The 26,495-nt window shown below is 52.3% G+C and overlaps 1 protein-coding gene across 10 annotated transcripts; it reads right to left on the reverse strand.

Moving 5' to 3' along the window:
* Positions 1 to 547: 547 nt before the first annotated feature.
* On the reverse strand, positions 548 to 26,495 carry RBM10 (RNA binding motif protein 10). Of its 10 annotated transcripts, none has more exons than XM_044937469.2 (24): positions 26,024 to 26,489; positions 24,042 to 24,183; positions 15,503 to 15,686; positions 13,780 to 14,010; positions 11,907 to 11,976; positions 10,001 to 10,074; positions 8,547 to 8,633; positions 6,406 to 6,466; positions 6,086 to 6,265; positions 5,563 to 5,723; positions 5,296 to 5,393; positions 5,122 to 5,209; positions 4,342 to 4,456; positions 4,102 to 4,241; positions 3,883 to 4,000; positions 3,701 to 3,792; positions 3,454 to 3,618; positions 2,388 to 2,537; positions 2,014 to 2,079; positions 1,749 to 1,937; positions 1,595 to 1,669; positions 1,180 to 1,286; positions 975 to 1,104; positions 548 to 888 (listed from the first exon to the last, which is right to left on the reverse strand). In XM_044937469.2, the coding sequence occupies exons 1-24, from the start codon at positions 26,316 to 26,318 to the stop codon at positions 763 to 765; spliced, it is 3,144 nt and encodes a 1,047-aa protein (XP_044793404.1). In that variant the 5' UTR covers positions 26,319 to 26,489; the 3' UTR covers positions 548 to 762. The 10 variants fall into 10 exon arrangements, with proteins under 10 accessions (XP_044793404.1, XP_044793402.1, XP_006058831.3 ...); XM_044937467.2 differs by having other exon boundaries at positions 4,342 to 4,528; positions 5,566 to 5,723; positions 26,024 to 26,488; XM_006058769.4 differs by having other exon boundaries at positions 4,342 to 4,528; positions 26,024 to 26,488.

Raw genomic sequence — 26,495 nt, forward strand, 5'->3', positions numbered from 1 at the left:
AATGGTGGGGCATCCCTGGGACCTGAGTTTGGTAGGTTGACTTCTCTATCTCCATGACTCTGGGGTAATCAGCCCGTTGAGAGCACAGGGCTCACTGGTGCCAGAGCGCCCATCATCATTCACTTAGAAATGCCCTCAAGCACTTTCCCCACACCTAGGGAGGGCCAAGTACAGTTTAGCCTCCTGACTGTACAGCAAGTGTAGCTGTGGGGTGGCAAGGCCAGGGGGTGGGGGTTCCTCGTCCTATCTCTGATCCAGAGGGACAAGCCCAACAGTACCCTGGTGGTGCTTGACTTCCTGGTACAGTCTAACCTGCTGGACCCAAAATGGTGAGGCGCTGTGACCAGATCTTGCATGTTGGGGCACAGGCCAGAACACCATGTCCTGCTACCAACCCTCACCAAGCTGGGAGCCACCATGAAAATCACTGTGAATGCCACCACTGCCACCCACCTCCGCCTGACAAAGCCTTGTCTATCTGTGTTTATGTCCCCATGTCTGCATGGGCCACAGACCACTCTGGGACATGAGAAAGAGACACAAGCTGTGGACTTTTCAGCTTTTATTACAAAAACAAGGGTGATTCCAGCCCAGTTTTCCAATAAAAGTCTGCAACTCAAAGTTTGACTTGGTCACAGCTTCTCTGGCTGGGGAGTAGGGCTGGTAGACAGGTGCAAGGCTTTGCTTTGACCACCCAACATTTCATTTTCCCCCGCCCCACGCTGGACACCTGATGCAAGTATAAGTAGGTCTTGCAGCTGCTCACTGGGCCTCATTGAAGCGGGTCACCATTGTCTTGTGCAGCGTCTCCTTGTAGGACTCAGTTGACGTGACCCCATAGGAGCTGCCTCGGGCACCCAAGCCAGAGCCCCGCACCCGTGTCTGGGCCTGTGTGAAGGAGGCAGACTCTGTTAGTCAGCCAAGGCTACAGTGGAGAGTGCTGGAGGATGGGGACGGGATCCCAGCAGGCTCACCTCAATGGGAGTCACAATGCCCTGCTTCTTGCGGCCCAGACCACTGCCCTCTTTCCAGCCCATGGCTTGGAGCATGCGACTCCCAATGTTGTCACTGCCCAGCCCATCCCGTGTGGGCTGCTCAAAGTCCCTGCAGGGGACAGGGGCACAGTGTGAGCGGCAGACCTGCTGGCCCCACACTTCCCACCTGGCCCTGGATACTCACACGGAGGCCGCAGACATGCTGCTGTACTTTCTCCTTTTGGGCTCCGGTGGCTCAGGGATGCCGTACTTCTCTCTGCGTTCAGCTGCGCGGTCCCGGTACTTCATTTGCTGAAACAGCGTTATGTGTGTGAGAATGAAAGGGCTGACAGCTCTTTCCAGGAAACATGGGCACAGCTGGGGTGGGGGGCCCACAGGGAATGAGATCTGGCCAACAGGTCTGAGGTCCTGCAGCTGCCAGTCGCCCGCCAACACGGGGTAGTTGGGAAGAAGCTTGTGCGTGGGGACAGATGTGAGGTGGCTGATGGCAGCCAGGCTGTGTCTAGCTGAGGAACTTGCCCGCACCAGTTGCCTGCATGACAGATGGGGTGCTTGGCAAGGGACTGATGGATGGAGCCGGGGAGTGGGTCACACCTCACCTCCATGTCATTCTTCTCAAGTGCCTCCAGCTCGTTTTCTGACAGGTGGGCTCGCCGGTGAATCTCAAGGTTTTGCTGTAAAGGAGGACAGGAGGAGAGTAAAGTGGCCGGGTCAGGCCAGGCTGGGGTTCCCTGCCAGGCCTCCCTCAGTCACCTTGTGGAGCCCGGAGAGCTGCTGGTGCCGGATGAGCGCTTCCTTGCTGGGGAACTGGCGCCGGCAGAGCAGACAGGCCAGCTTCTGCCAGTCGGTGAGCTTCTCCTCCCGCTCTGGGCCCCCGCGTTCCTGCTCCTCCTCACTGTCACTCTCCCCGCTGTAGGCTGCCACCAGCCCCCTAGGTGGGCTCTGGAAAAGGGGAAGGCAAGAGGTCAGGCTTGGCTAGTTCACAGCCCCCACCCTTCTTTCTGCCCCAGGCACTCACTGGGCGGTCATCGCTGGCCAGTTTTGGGAGGTCCATGCTGGTGTGCTGTCTCTCAGCTAGTGCTCCCTGAGGTGGAAAAGTGGAAGTGTTAGTTGCTCTGTCATGTCTGACTCTTTGCAACACCATGGACTATAGCCCGCCAGGCTCCTCTGTCCATGGGATTCTCCAGGGAAGAATACTGGAGTGGATTGCCATGCCCTCCTCTAGGGGCTCTTCCCGACCCAGGGATGGAACCCATGTCTCCTGCATTGGAGGCAGATTTTTACCATCTGAAGCATCAGGGGTGGAGGGACAAGGAAATTCAGGGACTCCACAGAAGGACCAAAGGGATGACAAGCCTGGGGACAGAGCACAGATGGACGGCCACAACACACCTTCTTCTCGAGGATGGCGTAGCCTGCATCCGCGGTGGCTGACTCCCGCCTTTCATCATCTCGCAAGTTGCTGATGGGCTGGAAGCTGTTTTTGAAGTTTTCTTTTTGTTTGTTGAGGCTGCGGGCCCAGCGTTCCATGTCCTTCGCAATCTAGGGATGAGGGTGGTGGGGCGGTGAGGCTCCTAGGAATCTACCAACTGCTGGGGTCACCAACTCCAACCACTGCCCTTGTTGCAGCCCGCCCCTTCCTGCCCTGCAGCCTCAAGTGGAAGGAGAGAGAGGAAGAGGTTGAAGTCCCCATTTCTCTGTCATCCTGTCATTAGTGCTCCTCAGCAAGCCCCTCCCTTGCTGTGTCCCTATTCTCCTCACAGGTGTCCACGCCACTAGGGTCGCTGTGAGTTCTTATCATTCTGAAATGCATAGAATGGCTTGCTCTGCATACAATTTTAATTAACAGGTATGATTCTACACCACATTCCGTATTGATGCCCAATCCCCACCCAGGCCCACCATCAGTTTTAGAATTTACCAGGCTATCAAGGGAACACGAAGTTCTTGCTTCTAAGTGTTGCACCCAGACCGTCACACTCTTCCTCCTCAGACAAGACATGGAGGTTCCCTCCAACTGCCCACCACCACAGAACACTGCAATGGCTGTTTTCCTGCCCACCCCCTGATGGGCCTGGAAGAAGTTCTCTGGCATGTGTATACACAGACAGATGAATACACACCATCAGGTGGGGTTCGGGCCCACAGGAGCAGACTTGTGCATCTGTTTCCCTAGGCAGCCTTAGCCTGGCTTCAGGTGTGCCCAGACCAGCCCACACTGTCACCAACAGCACAAAGGTTCCCACCAGGGGACAGGAAAGTGGATAGGCTGCATTTGGATGGCAGTAGCCACCTCAGGAAGATGGGCAGCCCCACCGTGTACCGAGGAGACTGCCCTGGCTCAAGGTCACACAGCACAGAGCAGAGCCAGACCAGGAGCCGGGTCTCTCTCAAGCACAGATACTGCCCAGAAGACACCTAAAGGACAGACAGTGACTGCTGGGCTCCCAGTGTTCACCTGTTGGGCTGTCTTGGTCTTGTGCTTTTCCTTCTTCTCTTTGCCCTCCTTGGAGGGTGCTCCTGTCTCCTTATGCCCATCAGCTGACTGCTCCAGGGCAGGGACATAGGTCCGCCTCTCCCCATCCCAGTACAGGTACTGCTGGCTCTGGGCATTGTAGTAGTACTGGGGTGATGGGAGAAGGTGTGTGAGGGAGGAATGAGACGCTGAGGAGCAGACACCACCCCCTCCCAGGCTGCCCCATCACCTGAGAGTTGGGATCATAGTAGAGGCCGGTCTGGGGGTCATAGTAGTAGCCAGATGTCTCATCATACTGGTAGGTGGAGACGTCAGGAACAGCTGGGGAGTGACAAGTGTGGGGGAGTGTCACACACCTTGCTGCTTTGTGAAGGAGCCCCCCGCCCCTCGCTGCAGGCTGTGGCTACTCACGGTACTGGCTGTAGGACTCCTGGGCAGAGGGACTCGTGGCCGGTGGCAGGGAAGAGCTGGGATGGGTGGGACTCTGGAGCTCTGACTTGAGCACAGCGGGTGATATGATGGTGTATGACTGGTCATGGGGGCAAGAACAGGGAACAAGGCTCAGTGTCTGCCAGTGACCCCATGTCACCCAGGAGCCCCCCAAGGACCCCTCCCCCTTATTTCCCTCACCTGGCTGTTGGCAGCGCCCTGGCTCCCGCTTGCTTCAGCTGCTGACTGCTGGTAGACGCCAGGAGTGGCACCAGGCTGGGCACGGGAGAAAGCCTGTAGGGACACAGAGTCCACCCCAGGCTCCAGGGAGGTCTCAGGACCTGGGAAGGGCAACGGAGAAGAGAGAATGTGAATGGCGGGACCCAGGACCCTAGGCCTGCCAGTGCCCACTGTGGGTTTGGGGGAGACGCTGACGCTCACCTGCTCCAGCCGGGTCCCCTTTGGTTCCGGTGATGCCAGGGCCCTTTGCGCCCTTGAGGTAGCCATGGGCATAGAGAGAGGACTCTGTGCCCTGGCTGCCGCCATAGCCCTCATCCTGTTGGTAGTAGCTGTAGTCGACCGTTGGCTCCTCGGGGGTGGCCCAGGCACCCTCCCCACCCTGGGAGGCCTGAGGGGCAGGTGGGAGGGGCTCATTAGCAGAGGAGGTGGTGTAGAGGGGAGGGGAACCGGCTAAGAGGCATCTGCCCACAAGGGAAGCTAGTATCTGTCTGTTGACAGAAAGCATGCAGCCTTCAGACAAGGAACACCGGGCCACAGTGGAGTGGGGTGGTGACAAAAGCAAGACTGGAACAATGACATGTGGCAAAACACTCCCAGAGCTGACACTGCTAGATGCGCTACGTGTTATATGGGTTGGGGGTCAGACCCTCCCCTCCTATATTTTCCTCTCCCAATTTTCTTACAGCCACTTCTAAGTTCCCTTTTGTCAAAAAAAGTTGAAACAATTTACAATGACACATGACCATCAAACAGAAGAGAAAAGCAACTGCGTGGCCCTGGAAAGGGAAGCCTGGGAGGAGGGGCTGGGGAATGGAGCTGCCATGAGGCCCCTGCAGCCCACACCAGCAACCACCGGGAGAGGGTTTCTGGTCCACGGGAAGCCGCTACAGCAAGGCAGCCCTCCTGTTTGCAGAGAGGGAGCGGGAGGGTGGAGGTGGCCCAGATACGGGGGAGCTGGGGTGGAGGGGAGTCTCTGAGTACCTGTGAGATGGCCCACTGGGCCGCGGCAATGGCAGTACTGGCCACAGAGGCAGCATTGATGCGACTGCCTTCGTTGGAGGCCATATCCCTGGGGAGGATGTCAGAGACTGGAAGTGAGACAGGAGGCCCCAAGCTGGGGGGCAGGCTGAGAAGGGACACAGGTGGGGCCCTGACCTCTTAGAACCCTTGGCAAACTCAACGTTGATGGTCTTGCCGTCGATGGTGAGTGGTGGGTGTAAGGCCTGCAGGATCTGTAGCAGCTGGGCTGCCTCCTGAGGAGGGGGGGGGGCAGGCAGAAGGGTCAGGCCCGGGGAGGCCCCCGGCTCCATTGCCCCATTTCCAGGTTTGGGGCCGCGGTTGGGGAGCTAGGGTCAGGGTCCCTCCTCCCTGCCCTGGGGGCCGGGACTCTGGCTGCCCGGCCCCCCCCTGTGCCGCCCTCACCACGATGGTGGAGAGCTGGATAAAGGCGAAGCCACGGTTCAGTTGGGTCTGCTTGTCCTTGATGACGCGTACATTGGAGGAGGACAGCACTGCGTAGGGTGCCAGGGCCCCCAGGATGGAGTCCATGGTGCTGTGCGGGTTCAGGTTGCGCAAAATGATGGCTGTGGGAAGGGACCAAGCATTAGGGAGCACCGATAACCCGCTCCAGCCCTGCCCTCTGCTGGCTCCCCACTGCTTCCTATCCCTGGCCTCCACGTTCTTGTACCTGCTGCTTCCTCCCACCTCTTCCTCTCTGCTTGTCAGCCCAAGTCCCAGCTCAGCCACCTGCCTTGTGAGAATCGTCTCAACACACCCTTCAAGTAGAGTTTGGTAATGCTCTTCTTCTGCTCTCCCTACATTATGTGTCTGATTCCAAACCCGTGGGACCCCCAGGAAGACTAAGTCCTGGTCACCACTGTCTCTCTGGCCTCGGGGAGCCCAGCCTAGACACCCTATGGCAGAGAGGAAGGAGCAATGGACTCACTGTCGTTGGCGTTCTCCGAGCTTGGCTCCGAGCCCTGTGACAGGGCCTGGGAGGCCAGCACTCCCTGGGCCTGGTAGGGCTGTGGCAGGGGCAGCAGACCCTGGCTTAGCTCCCGACCCCCCAGTGGCAGCGTCTGCTGATCCAACCTCGCTCCCAGGGGCAGCTTCTGCTCCGCCTCTGCTAGGGGCATCAGAAGAGAAGCCGGTGACAAATGGGAAGGAGCTCCCAGGCAGGTCACCCTCCTTCCAGAGCTGTGGCCCGTCACCCCTTGCCCCTCTCCCCACAATGTCCCAAGGAAGAGGGAGGTAGGAAGGCCGTACCTGACTTGGGCACCCCACATTTGAAGCACTTCTCGCGGCGTTTGAAGTTCTGGACGCCACACTGTGAGGCACAGGCCAGGCTGTCAGAGGCAGCAGGGGGTAGGGGGTGGGAGCTTTCCATTGCACCCTCCAAACATGGATCCAGAAATCTTCCAGGGATCCCGCCATGCCCCAGGAAGGTCCCAGGGTCGGGGGAGGGGGGAGCAAAGGGCTTTGGGGAATGGCTATCATTCTCAGACACACGACTCTTTACATGGTTTCAAATTTCTCCTCAGCGCCCACCCCTCAACTCAGGAGTCCGTAACCCACCCCCCACCTCTGTTACCAACTGCTGTCTCCTCCAAGGGACCAGCTCAGAGACGTTTCCGCCTCCAAAGTCCTTTTAGTAGGTTCCTCTTCCCAGAACGTACTTTCCTTCTCAGAAACCTTCATCACTTTTCTATCCTTAAAAAGTCAGTAGCCCCTCTCCTGCCAGGCCTCATCCCTTCATCTCGAGGTTGGATCTTGCCACTCTTGAGAAATAAATCTGCCTTGGGTATTGCAGCCTCTGGAGACCCCCAGTTTTCACCACATTTCGGTCTCTGATCCGCAGTCAAGTCCTGAGCACTGTTCCCATGCCAGGCTCTCCGCAGCATGCGGCCTAACAGTAGGGAGCTGATGTAGCACAGAGGGGCAGCAGGTCAGTCTGGAAATGGTTACCACCAGGGACTCCAGGAGAGGAGTGGGCCTTGAGGCCCAGCTTACTCAGCTGGGTATAGTCCGCATGGCTGTTTCACCTGGGAGGCCCAGAGGTTTGGTTTTGCTGGGAAGCACTTGCTAGCAGAGGACACAAGACATTTTGTGTAGCTGGTGTAGGAGGGTGGGGAGAAAGGCAAAAGCCAAGGCTGGAGAATAAGGTGACACTAGATCCCAGAGGAGCATCACACTCACGTTCAGATATGTGCAGGTTTTTGGCAGAGAAGGGACATGGTCAGAAGTGGGTGTGAGGAATGCCAAAGGTGAGGGAGTGGAAGACAGGCAAGAGGCCAGAAAACCAGAGAGGGGCCCATGGCAACTGTCTGGAGGAGGGGTGAGGACCGGCCTGCACAGTGGGAATGGCAATGGAAGGCATTTGTGTGATGGACGTGACAAGACCAGAGAGCAATAGGATGCGGTAGATAAAGGAGAGGAAAGAACAGACTGCCCTAGTTTCAAGGAGTATCTGAAAACACAGGAGAGATGGAGTGAGTCCTCCTGTCACTCTCTCCGGAGAGTTTGGACATCTGCCTTCTGGTGTTACTCTTTTCATTTTCAAACAAAGAGGCGCCCCACCCTCCACTTTACTAGGCAGAATTCTTCTTGGGGAGAGGCTCGGGGCCCCCTGCAAGCTCTCAGGACTCCCTTTAGGTCTCAGGGCTGCCAGCCGGCTGTGGGAGGTGAGGTTGGCCTAAGGGGAGACCTGAACCCACGGTGGCACCCACAGCCCATGATCAGGAATAAGACACAGCTCAAGGTTCCATCTCTCTGAGCCTCAGCCTCCTGCCAGGGAACATGACCGCAAAGACCTACAGCTTGTACAGTCAGTTTCTGTGGACCTGGCTTTGTCAGGGGTTGGGTCACCTGACACAAGCTCTCAGAACACCCTACACGTTATTCAGGACAGCAGCTGACAGGTGCTGTTCCAAGTGCTACCCTCTCATCACTGCATTTCAATCCTTCTGACCACCTCTGGGTATTTAGCATTTGCATTTTCGAGATGGGGAGAGTGAGGCAGAGAGAGGTTCAATACTCTGACCTCAAGGGAGATTTTGAGGGAGTCTAATTTCAGCCAGTCTGGCCCTGATGCCCACTTTTCATACACCATGTTATGCTTCACCATCACTAGTCACTCACATAAATGTCTGTGTGATGTCTACTGGGGCCTCAGGCAATATCGTGCTGCATGAGGGCAGAGCCTGGCACTGAGTGAAAGCTCAGTATGAATTGGCAGCTGGCTGGGTGGATGGGGAGGGGGCTCGGGGGGGAGGCAATGAGCGGTGCTGCTGGAGCTGAGCCAGTTCCTCCATGCCCCACACCACTCAGAGGCCCCAGGGAGACAGACACATCACCACCCTGCCGTGGCTGTCTCAATCCACGGCACCTGCTGCCCACTGCCCCTGTACCTTATTACACAGCCAGTCCTCATTGATCTTGGGCTTGGGGTCGCTGTAGTGCATGGATACCTTCTGGCCCAGGATGTTGAGCGAGTGCTGCGGGGAAAAGCAGAGCACAGTGAGGCCTGGGCAGCAGTGCCCCACGCACCGTTTCAGCACAGGAGAAGAGAGTGAGCGAGCCCTTCAGCTGGATGGATGAGGGACAGGGAACGGAGGGAGGTCGGAGAACTGACAAGGGAAGAAGGAAGGGAAGGAGGGAGGGAAAGAGCCACAGCCCTCGGGCGCAGCTGTTTGCTGCCTTTCCAGGCACGCACACGTGAACACACTCCACCAGGCACACAGTGCTCGGCTGCCCGAAGCTTGCCGGACAGTGCGGCAAACCCCCACTCAGCCCTAACACTGCCAGGCCACACCCAGGGCCAGCACTACACAGGCTACACTTGGGATGAGGGGGGACAGGGAGGGGAGGGAGAGGAGGGGAGAGAAAGAGAGAGAGAGCGCACGCGCGCTAGTGCTGGAGAAGGGGAAAAAGAAAGAGCCATATTTAAAAGATGGACGGTCCTGCAGTGAAGCTGTCTTCCCATGGCCAGCTGGGTCCTTGGGCCCACTAGCCTGTGGACCAGCAGAGATGGCCCCAGGGCCGCCACATTGCCCCATCGCCCCATTCCCCTTCCCCCAGCCCGAGGCACAGTGCCCCATAGCAGTGAGCTGGGCTCTGGGTGGGTGAGCAGAAGCTTTGGGTCTCTGAAGGCCCCAAAGCTGTTGGGTTAGGAGCCCATGCCAGGCTGGGGGAGTGAGCTCCCTTCCCTTCCAGACAGTAAGACTCCTTGCTGGGAGGGCAGGACCACTGGAGACTCCTGGGTGGGCCAGGTACAGTGGGAGGGGTGGGGCTCCAAAGTGAGTCCTGGTGAATGAAACTATGACCCCTGACTGGTACTTTAGATCAATAGAACCCTGCTGGCCTGTCCTATGGAAATCACAGGGCCGAGCTCACAGGGAGAGAGCTGGCAAAACGGGACTTGCTAGTTAGTATGCCAACAACTAAGTTTCCCCAGCAGCTGGACTTGCAGTGGTGCCTGAGTGAAACAAAGTCCTGGCTCTGCCTCATCCCAGGGCAGGGTGGTCCCCCGGGGAGTGGGCACCTGGGTGGAAAAACCCCCCTACCACCCCCAAGGCAGCCCTTCCTCTGAAAACTCAACTGGGAGAGGAGGAGAGGCAGAGCTAGCGCCTGACCAGCAGGAAGGGCCAGTGGCAAGTGTGGGCTCTTAATGGGAAGCCCAGTGGGTAGCGAGAGACAGGAAGAGGAGATAGTGAGGGTCAGGAAGGGGTAGAGAGAGGGGTTGGGGGGGATGGGACACAGGACCACAGGGCAGGGAACTGTGTCCGTAAGAATCAGGCGATGGGGAGCGCTCGATTACAAAGTAGTATTTGTTTGGGGGGGGGTTCAAGTGCGGCAAAGCAACCTGATTGGCTTCCATCCATCGTGTAGCGTCCTGCAAGTGACTAAACTCGACGAAGGCGAAGCCCCGGCTCTGACCTGGAGACAGCATTCAGATACAGACGCAGTGGGTTAGTCAACAGCTTTGGACACACGGCGTTCCCGGGGGCGGGACCCGAGGGGAGAGGACTGGGGGTGGGGGCAGAGAGGGAAGTGGAGAGAGGAAAAAGGAAGAAAGGGAGAGAGAAAAGCAAAGAGAGAAAGACCAGGGTGTGGGAGGTCAGGGAGATGGTCGGGAGGGGCAGGAAGGAGGGAAGAAGGGAGGCAGGAAAACACAGCCGGAGAGGAGTTGGGGGCGGGGGATATACACACGGTAGCTGGGAAGAAAGACAGAGATGGGGGCTCAGGCACACCTGCCCAGACAGCCTGGGGTGACAGAGATGGAGAGAAGGAGCTGGGAGGGAAAAGGTACAAGGAGAGGTCTGTCTCCAGAGAAGGAAGGAGGGCAGAGGGGCAGGCTGATGGTTTCACCTGGGCCAGAATCAACACTGGAATGGTGGGGCCCAGTACGAGGCCAGGGTAGCCCAGGAGGGGTCCCGCAACAGGTGTGTAATGGAAGGAGCAATAGAGAAGCGGGGCTAGGCTGCTTGGTGAGGCTGGGGAGGCTCCAGGACCATTAGGAACCAGGGGGAGTCAGGGACACAATGTCCCCCTCAGCCTCACCACCATGCAGGGAAGGTGGGACTCCCCAGGGAGCCACCTCAGGGCAAAGCTAGGAAGACTATAGCCACCCCAGTCCACGTCCTCCAAGATGGCAGGAGAATGGGGGCCAGGTGGTCCAAGGAGACCTTTAAGAATCTAGGGCCATGGTAAGAGCACCCAGGGCCACAGAGGAGGCTGCACCTGGGACACCACCCCAGGGAGACCAGAATCCTGCCAGCCTGGCTAGAGTGCAGCAGAGCACGACCAACATGCTACCAAGAGAGACTCCAGGCCTGGCCAGGGCTGGGAGAAGGATCCAGGGCTTGAGGCCGCCGGAAAGCAGCTCCTCCTTTGGAGGTGCACACACTGGGAGGGCTTAGACACGGCAGGGCATGCTTGATCTCCAAAAGAATAACCGTTAGGATGCACAGGAGGATGAAATGGTATAATTACAGAGAGAGTGAGAGGTAGGGACAGAGATACACACACACACACACACATGCGCGTGCGTGCGCACGCGCGCACACACACACACACACACACACACACACACAGATGGAGGAGTGGGGAGGAGAATGAAGATGGAGAGAGAAGCCCAGGCAGAGCGAGGCCTCACTGGGCCTGACTTGGGTAGCCTGGGCCGGAGATCCTGCAGAGACACCCCACCCCGCCCACTAACCTCAGGCCAGCTCCAAGCAGCCTGCAAGAGGGAGGGAGGGAACGAGCAAGGCCAGCGACCTGGGCTGTTCCTTGGGATGCACTCTTGGACAAGAGCCATCCCCTGCCTCCCCTCCTGGGACACATGGGTGGGACCTACTTTCTGGTCAGAGTCTGTTACCAGAACAGTGTCAGGGAGAGCAAGGAGCAGGGGAAGGAGAAGAAGAGGGAAGGAAGGGAGTCTATGAGGGGGATGGGGTTACCATCTCAGATTCTCAGAGTCCCACAGAGGATGATCCCCGGAGCCTGGCCCTGGCCCTGCCCCTGGGGAGCACTCAGCACAGCTCACAGCTGCACCCCCTCCCTGACAGCCCCGCATCAGAGGCTCCTGGCCAGAGCTGTGAGGAGGGTGGGAGGAGGGATGAGAGAAGAGAGGGTACCCCCAAGTGGCCCATTCCCAGCTGTGGCAGGAAGGCAGGGTGGGGAGGGTGGGGGAGAAGGCAGAGGCAGGAGGGAGACTCGGAGGCTGAGGCTGGCCAGCAGAAGGGGAGGGTACTGGAACGAAAGCTCACCTGAGGATTTGTTCCGCATCAGCCGGACCTCCCGCGCTTGGATGCCATGGGATTGCAGCTGGCCACGGATCTGTATGGGGTGATATGGATTGGGGCAGGCTCAGCACAAGGAGGCTGTGGGTACCAGGGGCTGGTTGGAGGTCTCTGGGACCCCAAGGGGGTCACAGGGGTTGTGCGCACACTGTATCCACTCCCTCTCTCACAGATTCTCCCCCAGTGATCACAGCCCCGGCCCCCTACCAGTACCCAGTCTCAGCTTTCAGCCCCAGACTTGCAGAGGGAATTAAAGGAAGGAAGGGGTGGGCTGCAAGGTGAAGCATGGCAGTGTAAGGACCTTCAGGGGTGGAGAATGTCAAGAGAGCAAGTGAGCCAGCAGCTCAAGAATGGTGGGCATGGGTGGTCTGCCAACGGGCTTAGTGCAGCCACAAAGCAAGGAAAGCTGGGGCGCAAACCTGGCTCTTCATGAACGGACTGCCCTCCAGCTTGCATTGAGAGAGACCCATGACACAAGCCCCAAACTGGGAAGAACTGGGGTCTGAGCAAAGCCCAGCCATGGGCACTAGGATCACGAACAGAGTGGGAACTTGGGGTTGAGACCAAAAGGCACAGCTGTGGGGTATGGAAAGCTTCCTGGATGACCTATGCCAGGCGAAGCTGCAGATGCAACCTGGGATTTGGACCAGGTGAGGCAGGGTCCTGAGGCCAGTGGCGCCTCTTGCCAACAACTGGATGCCTGTGCTGGGCATTCTGGGCCAGTGGCCATAATGCCTCTGGGCCTCAGTGCCCTCACCAGGGTCAGCAACAGATTGGAGGTTCAACAGGCACACATGAGAATGGAGAAGAGAGATACACAGGAGATCAGGATCGCAATACTCAGGGAGGGCTCAGGAAATGGCTGGAACATGGGCTCTGGAGCTCAGCTGCCCAGTTCAGACCCCAACTCTGCTCTGTCACTTGCTGGCTGTGGGAACTAGGGCCAGCTGCCAGGGGCCTGGCCTCCTCATCCGTAGGATGAAACACACAGAGGACCTTCCCTGCAAGGTGGCTGTGCATGTGGCCCACCATGTGACAGATCCTCCACAAATGAGAGCGTGCAGCTACCGCCTGACCCTGAAAAGGGCAGGTGGGCCAGACCTGAGAGCTCTCAGACACACGGGTGGGGTTTTCTCTGCAACAACACAGGCAGCCAGCAGGTTTCAGGGGAGAGCTGAGTGGAGCCTTCACAGGCCGTGAGGAGGAGGAGGAGAACTGGGTAGGGTAGTGAGGAGGCTATTCTAGTGGCCCCCATGGGGTTTTCCTGCTCACGAAGGGAAGTCGGTACGGACAGGGAGGGAATGTCACACAGGCAGACGGGGTGGGTAGGCTGCAACAGCAGTGAAGGAAGGAGGACCCAAGGCTCTGTGGTTGTGCCAGTGAGGAGATCTGGGGCTGCTGGCAAAAGAGAGCAGGTGGTAGGGAATGATAATAAAACCTCAGAAAATCCCATGGAGAGCCTCCCCAGCCTGCAGGGTCTCCACATCACCTCTACCACCAGCGATATCTGGCAGCGGGCCTGGTGAGCATCTGGCCTTTGATCGGCATATGCAGAAGGGATGGATCACCAGCAGAATGTGTGGAAGGAATGCTCTGTTCCCTCCCACAGCCACCACCGCAGCCCCCTGGCCAAACCAGCCTGTGCCACGCTCCTCCCTTCCAGACTAGGAGACGACGGGGCCTACCCCAGGGGCAGAGCAGTGCTGGGGGACAGGGCTGAGGGGAGAAGGGCTGAAAGGTGCCGAGGAGGTGGGGGGTAAGGGAGGGGCTGAGGGCCCTGGAGGGGACCCAGCCTGGCCTCCTGCTCTGCCGCCTGCCCGGGGACATGGGGAGCACGTACGTCATCCTCAGTGGCTGCCTGTGGCAGCATCCTCAGCATGACGATGTTACTGGCCTTCTCCTCCTCCTCCTCCTCCTCCTCCTCCTCCTCCTCCTCCCCTTGCTCGGTCCGATAGTCCTGGTCCCGATAGTCGCCGTCTCGGGGGAAGCCTGGCGGGCCGGTAGGGCTGTGCCTGTGCCGCCGCCGCCGCCTACGCTGAGTCTCGGAGCCCGGGGAGGCCTCGTAGGAATCCTGGCCAACAAAATGAGATGAGAGACACCAGGCGGGCAGTCAGTCTGAGGGTGGGCCTAGGGGCTGGCCGCTGGCTCTCCGAGGCAGGCAGGCTCTGAAAGCCAGGGGTGGGCGGGCTCCGGCTAAAGGCTCAGGGCAGGCAAGGTGGGCAGGCCTTGAACTGCAATCCTCCTGGGATTGGAAATTCTCCCTCAGATGCTTTGGGGGGGCTGCTTTGATGGGGAGTGGGGGAGAAGCAGGTGGCAGTGTTGGTGTGGGGGAGGAACTCCCACAGACAGGTGAGCAGACACCACTGAGACCTCCCTGGGAAGAGACTGTTGGAGGTTGGCACACTAAACCCTGCACTCTTTCTGCCCCCTCCTCCCTCGCCAGCTCAGCTAGTATAAGCACAATTGTTCCCTGTGCCACAGAAGGCCACACGTCACTTAAGACTCCCAGCCTGGGCCCTGTCACCAAGTTGTGGGTTTAGGAATCGCTTAAGACCTCCACCAGAGACAGCCAGCAAGAGCTGGCAAAGACTGCGAGGACTACAGCGCTGCCCCTCGGTCCCTGATCCTCTGCCTGGCCAGTCCTCCATCACCACCACGCTCCTTCCTAACAGGGTGTGGTCACTGGATTCCTGGGCATTGCCCAAACCCTTTGCTCAGCACTAAGCAAGGCAGGCCTGGGTCCATGCCCATCCTGCCCTCACCGGGGCCAGAAAACTCAACTCTCCACTCTTCCTGGTCCACCCAGGGCCCACCCAGTGCTCTGGACACATCCAGGCACAGCTCACAGTTGCCACCAAGGAAGCCTGACTGCCCACCATGGGGGTCTTTGTGCTGGACCCCCAGAGGGTGGCTGGCCGCCCATATTCTGCTTCCCAGGGCTGGGGTTGCAAGGGTACCCTTCCCACTCCTCTGTGCCTGTGTGGACCAGGGCCCTGAGTACCCCCTCAACCTGGGGTTCGCATAAGGCAAGGCTGCTTCATCCCCTCAGATGGGGGCTCCCTGATGGTGGGCATCATGCCTCCCCCTCAGGTCAGGGCTAACTATCCAATATGGAAGTGGCTGGCTGGAGCTCAGAGGAGAGTCCTGAGGGGGCTTTCCTTTCTGTCTAGGGGCTCTGCCACCACTGGGAATGCCCACACTCAGCCTCCCAGAGCCACTGTGCTTGCTGATACCCACGTGACATCCAGGTGCCCTCTTGACCCTAGACGCTGGGGTCCCAAACTGGCTGGGAGCAGGCAGTAGAGGGCTTGCAGTGAACCCTGAAGAACAGGGAAGAAGGGAGAGAGGTGGTGGCCAGGGGACCTCAGAAGTACAGAGCCAAGCACGTGGAGGTCAGGGAGACCCAACCTGGGAGAGGAGCCCTCAGAGAGGGGAGTGGGGACAGACCCTTCAGGTGAGGCAAAGCCCTTGAGCACAGTCTGAAGGCATGGGAATGGAGAGCTACTGCACGCGGGGCTGCAGCCAGATCGAGGCCCTGCAGGAGCCGGCCCCCCAGCCCTCACCTCTGCACTCTGCTCCTCAGACGAGTCATCATAGTCATGCTTGCCCTCCTGGCTGCCGTACTCGCGGGGATATGAGCGGTAGTCCATGTCCCTGTAGTCATGATCCCGGCTACGGTTTTCCCCACTGTCATCCTGTGAACGATCGGTGGCTCCGTAACGGCCAGTCCTGTCTCCACGTCCCCCTCTGGGGAAAGAAGGATGGGAAGCAGAATATGAGGCCAGTCCTTTCCAAAAGAGGCCCTCAGCTCCACCCCTACAGGGATCCCTAAGGCCAACCCCTAATCCCCAGGCTGCCACCACCTCTCCTTCAAAGCCAGCCCGCTTCTCTCCTTCCCTTCCCCACCTCTCCATTCCCTCACTGGGCCTTCAGGTGTGGCCCCCTGCCTGGTCTCCTCACCCCCCACCCAGGCCTCCTCCAGTTCATTCTCTCTACCCTCAAAGCAAGTGAGTGTTTCATAAGGCAAAGCCAATCAAGCCCAACCACAGTTCTCCTCCGACGGCTCCCTCTTATTCTCAAGACACCAAAACGCTCACCAAGATCCTACAAGGCCTGCAGGGTCCTGTGGGCTGAGGTCCCTGCCGACCTCTTTCCCTCCAGCTCCTTGGGCACTGCACCACTCTGCCCCTCTGTTTCATGGTCACCTTGCTAGCACTGGCAGCTGTTTTGTTAAAATTTCTCCTACTGAAATAACTGTAAAATAATTAGCTCAACATTGATTTAATGTGCATTTCTTTGGTGATTTAAAAAATTACTAGAATGAGTCTGGGGAAGGGACCACGCCTGTTTGGTTCACTGCTGTATTTCCCAAAGCTTAGCTTAGTGCCTAATACTCAGCAGGTGCCCAATAATTCTCTTTTGATAAAATAATGACTCTAAAGAGCACTAAGTCCTAACCACTGGACCAGCAGGGAACTCCCAGTATTCTAAATGCAACCAATACGTATCTACTTAAATGAAGAAAAACTGGACATCAACATAGACTACTACTAGAAGGATCGTAATCCTGGTTAGAAATGACACTAGAATGCCCATTATCAACACCATAATTATTATTCTAAGAAACTAGCTAGTAAACAATTAAACAAAGGAAAAAAGAGATTAAAAGCTGGAAAGGAGATGGTAAAATTACTATTACTTGTAGATGATATGAGGATGTATCTGCCTCTGCCTAAGAGAGTCAATGGAAAAATCATTACAAATAAATCAGTAAAGATGCCGTGTTCAGAAATTAATATTCAGGAATAAATACCTTGCTGGTATTCAGAGAGCCACTGTTCAGAATCAGAAGATTACAAATATAATTGCATCAAAAGGTTAAATACCTAGACATATGCAAGATCTTATGACTATATGTCACACCAATGAGCCAGGATTCATCTGAAATCAAAGATTTAAATGGAAGAAATGAAACCAAAGAAGAAAACACGAGATAGTTTTTTTTAATAATCTTGAAATGGGGAAAACTGTGACCCAAATCAAGAAGCCATACAAGAAAAAGCTATCAGATCTGGCCATATAAAAATAAAACATATCTGTTTGGGAAAAAAACAAAAACAGAAAAACAAAAACCATCACGAGCCAAGTCAAGACAGACAATAAACAAGGAAAAGGTATGGGGAAAAAAGAAAAAGAGAACTGGATTTACAGAAAATAATACAGTTGACCCTTGAACAAGCACTGACCCTCTGCTCTGTTGAAAATCCGAGTATAACTCATTGCCGACCCTCTGCATTTGTGGTTCCTCTACACGCTCAGATTCAACCAACCATGGATTGTGGCGCACTGTAGTTTTTACTACTGAAAAGAATCTGGATATCAACAGACCCATGCAGTTCAAACCCGTGTTGTTCAAGGGTCAACTGTACAGATGGTTTATATTTGAAAAGATGCTCTATCTCACTCAACAAAAGATGAAAATTAAAACTATACTGGACAGTTCATTTTTATAACACTTAAAATTTATTTTTGTGTATTTTCCCAAATCTTTTTTTGTGATAAATTATATACATAATTAACAAAAATGTTATCATTTTCAAGGGTACAACTCAGTAAGTGGCACAATGTACACTCACAATGTTGTATAATCATCACTACTACTTCTCATCACCCCAAACAGAAACTCCATACTTTAATTAAATAATCATTCCCCACCCCACCTAGCAACCTCTATTCTCCCCTGTAAGTTTGCCTTTTCTATGCACTTCATATAAGTGAAGTTGCTCAGTCGCGTCCGACTCTTTGCGACCCCATGAACTGTAGCCTACCAGGCTCCTCTGTCCATGGGACTTTCCAGGCAATAGTACTGGAGTGGATTGCCTTTCCCTTCTCCAGCGGATCTTCCCGACCCAGGGATTGAACCCGGGGCTCACGCATTGTAGACAGACGCTTTACATCTGAGCCACCAGGGAAGTCTGTGTCTGGCATATTATCTCAGCAGAATGCTGTCAAGGTTCATGTTGCAGAATGTATCAGAATTTCATTTCTTTTTATGGCTACCACATCTGTTGACACATTTCCACCTACTGGTTATTTTGGATACCGTGTATAATGTTGCTATGAACAATGGTATACAAATATCTGTTTGAGTCTATTTTCAGTTCTTTAGGGTACATACCCAGGAGTGGAACTGCTGAGTCCTATGGGTTTCCCAGGTGGCTCAGTGATAAGGAATTCACCTGCCCAATGTAGGAGACACAAGTGATACCAGTTCGATCCCAGGGTTGGAAAGATCCCCTGAAGTAGGAAATGGCAACCCATTCCTGTATTCTCGCCTAGAAAACTCCATGGACAGAGGAGCCTGGTGGGCTACAGTCCATGAGGCTGCAACTCTAATTTTTTGACGAACTGACAGTGTTCCATAGCATCTGTACAGTTTTACATTCCTACCAGTGATACAGTTGCCAATTTATCCACATTGTCATCAACACTTGTTACTTTGCCTTTTTTTCATGTGCTTATTGGTCATTTATACTTCTTTGAAGAAATGTCTATTTGAGTCTTTTGCCCATTTTTGAATTAGGTTTTTCTGGTACTGTTGTAGGAGTTCTTGATATATTCTGGGCATTAATCCCTTATAAGATATATGATTTGCAAACACATCCTCCCACTCTTTAGAATGTCTTTTCATCCTTTTGAATAGTGTTCTATGATGTACAAAAGTTTCTAATCTTTTAAAAAATTTTATTTAATTTTTTGGCTGTGCTTGCTCTTAGTTGTTGCAATATGCAGGCTTATCCCTAGTTGTGGCATGTGGGCTCTCTAGTTGAGGTGTGAGTTAGTTGCCCTGAGGTATGTGGGATCTTCAGTTTCCTGACCAGGGATCGAGCTCATGTTCCCTGCACTGGAAGTGTGGAGTCTTAACCACTGGATTACCAGAGAAGTCCCAAAGTTTCTAATCATGATAAAGTTTATTTAAAAAAATGATAATTTTAGACTTACAGAAAAGTTCAAAGATAATAGAATTCTCATATACACTTCACACAGTTTCTCCTCATGTTAAGAGAACCATGGTACATTTGTCAGAACAGAAAAGTTAACTGATCTACAGATTTTATTAGCATTTCACTATTTTTCCACTACTATCCTCTTTCTGTTCCAGGATCGAATCCAAGACACCACACTGCATTCAGTTATCATGCCTCTAGTTTCCTCTGGCCTGTGAAAGTTTCTCAGTCATGCCTCGTGTTTTTTTTTTGTTTTTTTTTTTTAATGACCTTGACAGAGTTTTGAAGCACGCTGGTCAGGTAATTTGTGGAATGTACCTCAACTTGGGTATATCTGATATGTTCTTGTTATTTAGACGAGGTTAACAGAGCTGAGCCACCCATTTGATCACACTACATCTCAGGTGCGTGCTATCAACGTGACTTACTACTGGTGATGCTGAACTCGATCATCTGGTTATGGTGGGGTCTGCTGTAAGTTTCTTTTTCCCTTACACTCTATTCTGTAGAAGCAAGTCACTAAGATCAGCCCACACTCAAGAGGAGGAAAAATTAATCTCTACCTCCTAGAGTGGGGAGTATCTACATATATTATTTGAAATTCTTCCCTAAGGAAGATCTTGTGATCAAATGTTTTCAAATCTTCAGAAGTCCAAATGTTTAACAACAAACTGTTGGCAGGGCTGTATGGAAAATAGGCACTCTCATATTGGTGGTACGAGTGAAAATGGAATGATCCCCATGGAGGGGAACCTGGCAATAGCTGGCAAAACTAAAAATCTATATGCTTTCCGACCCCCAATTTTCCTTCTGGGAATTTAATGTGCTAAACCACTAGTATGTATACAGAAATAGTATTCATTGTGACACTATTTATAATAGCAAAGGACAAGAAACAACTTAGAAGAGTCAGGAAAATTCTGTTTAAAAAAAAGACTAATGATGGGGAGAGGAACCCCATCAACTATTAAAAACGTATTATAAACATCCTAAAAGGACATTTTTGGAACAACTGATGACATCTGAAAACAGACTTAAAAGAGGAAAGTACTGAATCAATGTTAAATTTCTTGATATTGATAAGTATCCTGTGATTACGAAAGAGAAAGTAGAAGGAACTGTAGTATTTTCTATAGTATCTACTGCTCATGTCTTCCACTAACTCAAAAGATTCCAAAAAAAAGGTGTTATGTATAGAAAGGGAGAGGGAGAGGGGAAGGGAGAGGGGAAGAGAAAAAAAGAGGGGGGGAAGGAGGAGGGAAGAAGGAATAGGTTTGTAGGTAGGCAAAGCAAATGTGGCAAAATATTTACAGTTAGTGCTTCTGGGTAGAGGATTAAGGGAGTTCATTGTACTTGCAATTTTTTTTTGGTAAATCTGAAGTTTTTTCAAAATAAGTTATAAACATACATATACATACCATGATCAAGGAGGGTATACCTTAAGAATATCAAGGATACAATTTAATGCAATTATGAAGTTGATAGACAAAAGGAGAAAAAAGCATGTAATTATGAACTTCAATACTCATTTCTGATCGGTTTTAGCAAACCAAAATTCGAGAATTTTCTTGACTTATTAAAGACTACATTTTAAGAGCCTACAGTACACATCACACTTGATGCCAAAGCAAAGGAGGTTGCCTATCAGGCCTGGACTGATTTAGAAGACAATCGAAATCAACAATGATTGAGTAGAAATAACAAGAGAACACAGCAGAGATAAGGTAATTTACAAAAATCAACAGCGTTCATTTACCCCAGCAAATACCAGCTTGAGAAAAAAAAAAGATGCCAATAAAAACTACTGAAGCACCTCTGAATTACTTTAACAAACAATACACAACCAGATTAAATTTAAAATCTTTTGCACAGCAAAGAAAACCATCAACAAAACAGAGACAACTGACTGAATGGGAGAAAATATTTGCAACCAGTACGACCAATGAGGGATCAATATCCAAAATACATAAACAGCTCATACACTCAATATCAAAACAAACAAAAACAAACTTGATTTAAAAACAGAGAAGACCCGAATAGACATTTTTTCCAAAGATGACGTACAGATGGCCAAGAGGCACATGAAAAGATGCTCAACATCGTTAATCATCAGAGAAATGCAAAAAAAATTTTTTTTTGAGAAATGCAAATTAAAACCACAGTGAGATACCACCTCACACCTGTCAGAATGACTATCATCAGAAAGAACACAGACAACAAATGCTGGTTGAGAATGTGGAGAAAAAGAGGACCTTCATACACTGTTGGTGGGAATGTAAACTGGTGCAGCCACTGTGCAAAGCAGTATGAAGGCTTCTCAAAAAACTAAAAACAGTCTACTCCTGGGTATATATCTGAAAAAAAAAAGATCAAACACTAATTCAAAAAGATACATGCACCCCAATGTTCACAGCAGCATTATTTACAATTGCCAAGATAAGGAAGCAACCTAAGTGTCCACCAATAAACTGAGTGGATAAAGATGTGTTACACACACACACACACACAGGAATATTAATCAGCCATAAAAAAAAAGAATGGGATTTTTCCATTTGCAATAACATGCATGGACTTAGAGGGTATTAATGCTAAGTGAAATAAGCCAGACAGAGAAAGATAAATTCTGTATGATATCACTTATATGTGAATCTAAAAATTAAAACCAGTGAACATAACAAAACAGAAATAAATTCACAGATATAGAGAACTAGTAGTTACTAGTGGAGAAAAGGAAAGGGAGAGGGACAAGACAGGGGAGAGCATTAAGAGGTACAAACAACTATGAATAAAATAAATAAGCTACAAAGATATATTGGACAGCAGGGGGAATACAGCCAGTATTTTGTAATAATTATAAATCAAATGTAACCTCTCAAAATATATCACTATGCTGTGCACATGAAATAATGTACATCAACCATACATCAATGGGGAAAAAAAGGAGTACCCAAAACCTGTATTTTGGTTTATTCAGATTTTTATGTCCTTTAAATGAACCTTGTAGGTATTTATGACCTGTTTAAGAGGATGAGATGACTACTTACAAAGATAACAATTCTCCTGAAGTATATAAATTTTATGCAATCTCAAAGTTCTTGAACTTTTAGAAAGACTTGGTAACTTTTTACATAAAGCTACAAAATGACTAAGTCAACTTCAAAAAATAAGAGAATAGGCACTATTAAGACATTCTATAAGGCCACAGAACACTAAGGTTCTGCACAAGAATAGCAAAAAGACCAATGCAACAAATCAGACCACTCAAGACAGATCCATGTACATGAGGGAACTTGAGATGAGATGAGGTACCACAAATCAATAAAGAAAGAATGACCTATTTTGGGGGTGATATTAGGAACACTGCCCACTATATGGAGGAAAATAAAACCAGAACCTACATTATAACATATTTAAAAGTGGACTCTAGATGGATTTAAAGACCTGAATGCAAAAGGTAAATAAAGTTAGGGATCCAGAGATAAGAATAGAGAAGATTTTTCAAAGGACAGATTTAAAGACAAAAAAGTGATGAATTTTAGCACACCAAAATTAAGAACAGGTATCCACCCTTGAGAGAATTATTAAATAAGAGGCAGCAGACACACCCCATGGTGTCCTTGGGACCAATTAGAAGCAAAGCACTAACATACAGGTAGCAATATAGACAGATCTTTAAAATGCAGTGCTGAATAATATAAAGCTCAGGAAACAGAATTAAAACTAACATTCTGCCATTTGTGTAAATTGAAAACACTCCAAACAAAACCACATATTTTAGAAGGATACATTTCAAAGACAACAGAGCAGCTGCTTACAGCTATGGGAATTGCAAATAAAACAGGAAAAAATAAATATGGCAAGAGGTGGTCTTGTACCAATCTGTGATAGAAATGTACCTTGAACTGGAAAAGTATGATTAACTCAAACCCTTGCACTTGAGGTTCTTTAAAAGCCAAAAGAAAGCCAGTGGCTTTACCTCATAATGAAGTCTAAGGCAAGTAAGCTACCTACTCAAAGTCAGAAATTGCCACACAGCACTTCTATTGAATACCATCCAAAATCGAATGCCTTTCACAAGACATTTTGAAAGGTCAAGGCTGAATAACACCTGATGATAACCACATCTCAAATTCGGGCTCATCACTTTTCAGAAACCAAAACATTATAATTCTACATTTTTCAAAAGGGGGTGGTAGCAGAAACCCTCTGTAAGGCAATAAAAAATTATTTCCTCCTTGACTTTTTCATATATCTACTGACTTTTGATAGAGGCTCTCTGGGACAGTTAGGTCTACTTTTCTATACAATCTTTAAATATCAGGAATGAATCATCTACATTAGAATCAAGTAAGGTGATCCACCAGTATGGTAAAGGTATGATCTGGCATCTCTGTATTTTACCAAGTGTCCCAACTGTTTCTGGTTAGTCCCTGAGTTTAAAAATAACTGGATAAGAGTGTCCACACCAACTTCAGCCCATCCTGTCCCTGAATCCCAGATCTTAAAAAGGCCGTGGCTGAGTAATACTATCTGACCTGGTTTGCCCCATACATTTTCTGGGCAAATTTCTGACTCTGAAGGCAACCCCTCCCCCATCCATCCCTCAAACCCAAAGCTACAGCCCACACCTCTCCCCTGAGAATCCACATGCACTTACAACCCAACAACTGCCCACCTGTCACCCACTTTTGTCTGTCCTGCGGTGGCTGTCCATACCTTCCATACCTACCTGCGTCATCCAAAGTGGAAACCTGGGCATCAGTCTCCATGCCTCCCTTTCTCTTGATCCCTTCCCGCCCTGCAACCGCACGTGGCACCTATCAACCAGAAACTGTGTGGCTTCCCTTGTGAGACCCTAAGTGAGGAGAAGGCTGCAATCTTATTTGTCTCGTTTATCAATGCACTCCCAGAGCCCAGTACATGTCCTGGCTCTTGAGTGCCAAGTACATGTTTGCTGAAAAGAAACCAATCATCTGCAGCACTGTTTGGTTTTTTCTTGCCCAGATGCCCCCTCCAAGCACTTTCCTGGATCGATTCTCACACCGGGACAAACCTAAGCTGCTTGGGGGAGGGTGGGGGTTAGAGGGGAACTCACCGTCTTTCATACTCCATGTCCTGACAGGGCCTGCGAGGGCTGCTGGGGCCCCTCCTCAGCCGCTGGCTCCGTTTCACTTCCCAGCCACCCCCAGTGCTGCCACCATGATCTGCCAGCCTGGGTGATGCCTCCTGCAGGGACTCTGGGGAGAGCAGAAGGAAGAAAGAGGTCAGGGAAGTTATGGCAGAGAGGGTCTCCTTGAGAAACACTTGGTGCCGAGGCTCTCTGCTGTCCCCAAGCCCAGCAACACTGTATCCCAACTCCTAGGGCTCCTGAGGATTGGAGCAGGAAGGCAGCCCTTATTTGGCCTGCTGCTTCCCTTCCCTACAAACGCGAGGCTAGAGCCGGCCACCCTGGAAATAGCACGGCCCTCGGCAGGCATGGAGCATCTTGCAGAGAGACCTGGTGGTGCCACCCATCCTGGGATCACGGCTTTGCCATCTGAGACTGGTAGACAAGCTCAAGCCTGGAGCTACTTGGCCGGGAAGCAGGGGGCTCTCGGTGCTGGACGACTTGTCTGAGATTGGGCACACTAGGCATGGAGGCAAGTTTTCATGACAGGAGTCCCAGGCACCCACCAGGCTCCTTCCATGAGCTGCCAGGTGCCATTTCATCCTCCCAAGAAGATGCTGGCTGCCCACTATGAGACGGCAGGAGACCATGAAAGGCTCCGGGGGGTAAAGGGGCGAACTTGGCAATGAGACAGCTGCCGCCTCCCTAGGTTCCGGGCCAACACAGTTTTGGCCCTCACTTGGCAACTGGCTCGGCCCTGAGCCTGCCTCTTATGCACAGCCAGGTTCCCCAAGACGGCTCCCTACCCAGAGCTCTGGGCCCAAGTTATTCAGAGGTTAAAAGCAGCCCTTTTGGAGCCTGTTTTGAAGCACTGTGTTATTCTGCTGGAATGGGAGAGCAGTCACTTCAAGGCAACCCTCAGTGTTGCGGTGAGAACTAAGGAGGGCCGAGAGCCATGTGACTGGGCCAGGGGTCACCACAAAGTATCCCTGAATCTTCAGGCCCCACCCTCTGAACAACAATCAAGCAAAAGTCAGGCGTTAACAGTACCTGCCCAACACTAGGTTGCCACCACACCTTTCCTTCATGTATACACTCCTATCAATTTTCTCTTCCTCCTAAAGTCTCAGGGAATGAGACTTACCTGCTCCCAGATGGGTAAGACTTAGAATCACAACCAGGGAACCCAGTGGATGAGAGCCAGAGACAAAATCCTCAGTACATCTGGCAAAAGCATCCATAACAGATAGGGACCCAAGTCACAGACTCGAGCCCCGAAGAACTACGGGCCAAAACCACGGACAGGGACCCACAAAAATACGGGCCATAATTACACAGCCCCCCTCCCCTTTCACAGAATAAGCATCAGAGTAACCAATATGAACCTCCCCTCCCCCCTCAAAAAGGAGCAGTCAAGTCTTACACACCTTCCTTGCACTTTCCGCCCCCACCCAGTAAGTGGATTATGGCCAGTCCTAATAAGACTTTCTATGGGTAAGGACCCCCTCCCCATGGATAACCAGAGTTACAGAGGTTCCGAGGATAGAGATCCAAGTCAGACCGACGATCTCCCTTCTCCTCCACCCAGAGCCACAGAACACTTCCCCATGGGTTGGTTAGTACCAAAGTCACACACAAAAGCAGAGAGCACACTTTTTTGGCTAAAAAGAAAACTCGCAGTCAGCGGCCTTCCACGGAAAAAGTTCGGCGTCGCAGACACAGCGAGCCATAGGAGCCCACTCCCATCCGTCCCTCCCTTCCCCCAAGCCGCGTGCACCCATCCAGTGCCCCAATCGCGCACGCGCCTCTGCTCTCAAAAGGAGAAAAACAAAAAACAATAAAAAAAGACACCCTCTCCCAGGCTCAGACTGTGCCAAGCATCGGTCGGTTCTGCGCGAAGCCCAGACCCATCGACCACAGTCCGCCCTTGCGGTTCCTCTATGCAACCCCCTCCACCCCCGGCCCCTTACCTCCGCCCCCACGACCAGCGTCGACTCTCACCTTCTGCGCCCGGGCTGTCAAGGGAGGGCTCCCGGACATCACCTCGGCCCGCCGCCACCTCCTCCAACTCTTCCAGCTCTGCCCGAGCCGGTCCGCCCAACTACCAAGTCCGAGGCTGGAGGCAAAAGGGCGGAGGAGGGGGAGGGGAAAAGCGCTAGGCGCGCTGCCCTCCCCGGGAAACCCACCGTCGCCTACTCCCAGCCGGCCGCGATCACCAGCACAAAATGGCGACGATGAGAAAGGAGCCGGCGCTTCGACCACCATCCACCTACTAAGGGAGCGCGCTCTGGCCAACCCCGTCTATTGGTCGCTGTCAGCCCTCGGTCATCCCTGGCCTACTCTGATTGGCAAGCATATTGCCACCTCCCCGCTCCCCTTGCGAACGCCCGCAAGTCGAGAAAAGCGGTAGCTATTGGCCAATCCGGCGAGGCTGTCGTTTTA

This window comes from Bubalus bubalis, chromosome X, assembly GCF_019923935.1.
Source record: "Bubalus bubalis isolate 160015118507 breed Murrah chromosome X, NDDB_SH_1, whole genome shotgun sequence".
In the NCBI taxonomy this organism is placed as follows: Eukaryota; Metazoa; Chordata; class Mammalia; order Artiodactyla; family Bovidae; genus Bubalus; species Bubalus bubalis.

Excerpts from the sequence above, each read along its gene's own strand:
- RBM10 (XM_006058769.4), bottom strand. The coding sequence starts at position 26,318 with ATGGTGGTCGAAGCGCCGGCTCCTTTCTCATCGTCGCCATTTTGTGCT. Across the intron at positions 5,724-6,085 it reads CTCGGAGAACGCCAACGACA|CCATCATTTTGCGCAACCTG; the intron begins GTGAGTCCATTG and ends CCCTTCCCACAG. Across the intron at positions 4,529-5,121 it reads CCCAGTGGGCCATCTCACAG|GCCTCCCAGGGTGGGGAGGG; the intron begins GTACTCAGAGAC and ends CCTGCCCCTCAG.